This window comes from Temnothorax curvispinosus, unplaced genomic scaffold (genome assembly GCF_003070985.1).
Source record: "Temnothorax curvispinosus isolate PA1 unplaced genomic scaffold, ASM307098v1 QBEX01004211.1, whole genome shotgun sequence".
In the NCBI taxonomy this organism is placed as follows: Eukaryota; Metazoa; Arthropoda; class Insecta; order Hymenoptera; family Formicidae; genus Temnothorax; species Temnothorax curvispinosus.
The window spans coordinates 4,602-6,900 of NW_020213991.1; the positions used below are offsets into that span (position 1 = coordinate 4,602).

Genomic DNA, 2,299 nt, shown 5'->3' on the forward strand with positions numbered 1-2,299 from the left:
TCAATCCTTATAAGGCAATCAACCAAGAGGTCGGCCTCGACGGGAAATGGTGATGGAGAAGCCGAGGATACGGAGGGCAGACTCAAGGCCCGTAGAAGAAGGAAGGAAAGGGGGCAGGCGACGGCGCAGACGACTCCACTGCTGCCTGACCTCCCCACAGGGCAACTGCTAATTGGGGCCCCGACTGACCCGCTGCCGGCTTGTCCGACACCGGTGAACCAGCCGGAGGTAGAGCAGAGAGGAGAGGAGGAGCCGATACAAACGGCCCTGCCTGAAGAAGGGCAAAGTGAGGTGAAAGAGTTGGAGGCCTCTGAAAACGGCGTCCAATAATGCCTCCACCGAAATTCCTCCAGGCCAACCTCAATCGCAGCCCCGCTTCGCGGGATGTGTTCTTACACACGATGGCAGAGCGGGGATGTGTCCTGGGGGTGGCCGCTGAGCTGGGCCGGGTGCCGCGGAACCACCCGTCGTGGGCGGTAAGCCGGTGCGGTTTGGTGGCCATTACGTGGAGGCGGACCGACAAGCCCGTCGCCTGTTCTCGAGTTGAAGCGAGTGACGGGTTTGTCATGGCGAAATGGGGTCACGTGTACGTCGCGGGAGTCTACGTCTCCCCGAACGTGTGCGTGGCTGCATTCGAGGAGGTACTGGAGGATCTACGGGTCGTGCTAGAGAGGTTCCTGCCCTGTCAAGTCATAGTGGCTGGGGATTTCAATGCCATGTCGGTATTGTGGGGCTCCCCGGCCACTGACAGAAGGGGCAGGATCCTGGAGGAATGGGCGGCGGGCCTAGGACTTGTGGTTCTCAATACCGGGCACGTCCAGACCTGTGTGAGGCGGCAGGGGGGTTCATCGTCGATTTGACGTGGGCCGCATCCTCTGTTGCTCGCCGGGTCAGAGAATGGCAAGTGGCCGAGAAGATCGAGACTCTTTTGGATCATTTGTTCATCAAAATGAGTCTCCCGGCCGCCTCCCCAAAAGTCGAGGCTTGCCGCAGGGAGGCGGAAATGCGCTTCCCGCGCTGGGCCCACACGAAGATGGACGTCGACATGTTACAGGCGTCCATCCATACCTCCCTGTGGGTTGACGATCTCGCCGCATTGGCAGACGACGACGACGTGGATGGGGCAGCTGAATGGATCGGAGGCGTTATGCGTACGGCGTGCAACGCCAGCATGCCCCGATCCAAGCCCCATCCACGCAAAGCGGCGTATTGGTGGACGGAGAAGATCGCCAAATTAAGGCGCTCCTCCGTCCGCGTGAGGCGTCGTTGGTTGCGGGCCAGGAGAGGCTGGCAGCCACGACAATTATAGGAAGCAGGAGTGAAGTACCGCTCCGCCAAGCGGCTCTACTCCTGGGCTATCAAGCAGGCCAAAAACCGCGCGTGGCAGAAACTGCTGGAGGCCCTGGACGATGATCCGTGGGGGCGCCTCTACAAGTTGGTCCTCAATAAGTTGAGGACCTGGGCGCCCCCGGCGACGGAGTCCATGGACCCCGAATTCTTAGAAGAGGTCGTCGGGACCCTCTTCCCCGACGATCCCGGGGAGAGGACGTTCGGCGGTCCCGGGATGAACATTGCGTATCGTCTAGAATGTTATAACGCGTCTAAACTGTTTTTCGTATTTCATCAATTGCGTTTTTTTTTTAATTATTATTAAATTGTAGTATCCGTTGAAAGTAAAATTTACATAGTCATCTGTGTTAAAATTTTTTTTTATACCTAAATTTTAAAATGTCTTCAAACGTTTGATGCTTGCAAGTATACACGATTTTTAATTGTATTACGATTTTCATAATGAAACGTATATGTATATATATTTATATGTATATGTGTGTTTATAAACATATTGTTACACACGCAAAGCAAAGCTTCCGCACTTTTGCGACACAGCACGGCACTCTAGCACTTACTCGACACTCACGCAATAATAACACGGAGGTTACGAAAACCAGACTCACGTATATTTACAGCTGCTCAATACAAAAGTGTCAACACACAAGAACAGTTCTCCAAGACCAAGTTAAATCAATAATCCCCGCGTTGCTAAGGACGCTTCCAACTTCACGGGAATGACCGCTCGCTTCAGCTCAGATCAAGGGCCGTCTCAGCGCGGGCGTAACACTGCCCTCCCTTTTCAGATTGTCGTCCCGACAATCCGGAAGGGCAGTTCTTACGTCAGGGCGTTCTCCCGTTCCCGCGGCTTCCAGGAAACTGTACGGCCTCTTGCCCTACCCTGGGCTGCTGCCACAGGTTACCGGGCGCCGTCTTCTTCAGCTCCTACCGCTCTCCCCAGGCAGTCCCC

The 2,299-nt window shown here is 55.2% G+C and overlaps 2 protein-coding genes across 2 annotated transcripts; both read left to right on the forward strand.

The window, feature by feature from the left end:
- The first annotated feature begins 329 nt into the window (after positions 1-329).
- LOC112453242 lies at positions 330-860 on the forward strand. The gene has a single exon (XM_025013861.1). The coding sequence runs from the start codon at positions 330-332 to the stop codon at positions 858-860; it is 531 nt and encodes a 176-aa protein (XP_024869629.1).
- Positions 861-949: 89 nt separating this feature from the next.
- Positions 950-1,309, forward strand: LOC112453243. The gene has a single exon (XM_025013862.1). It carries the CDS (start codon positions 950-952, stop codon positions 1,307-1,309), a length of 360 nt encoding a protein of 119 aa, XP_024869630.1.
- The last annotated feature ends 990 nt before the right edge of the window (positions 1,310-2,299 follow it).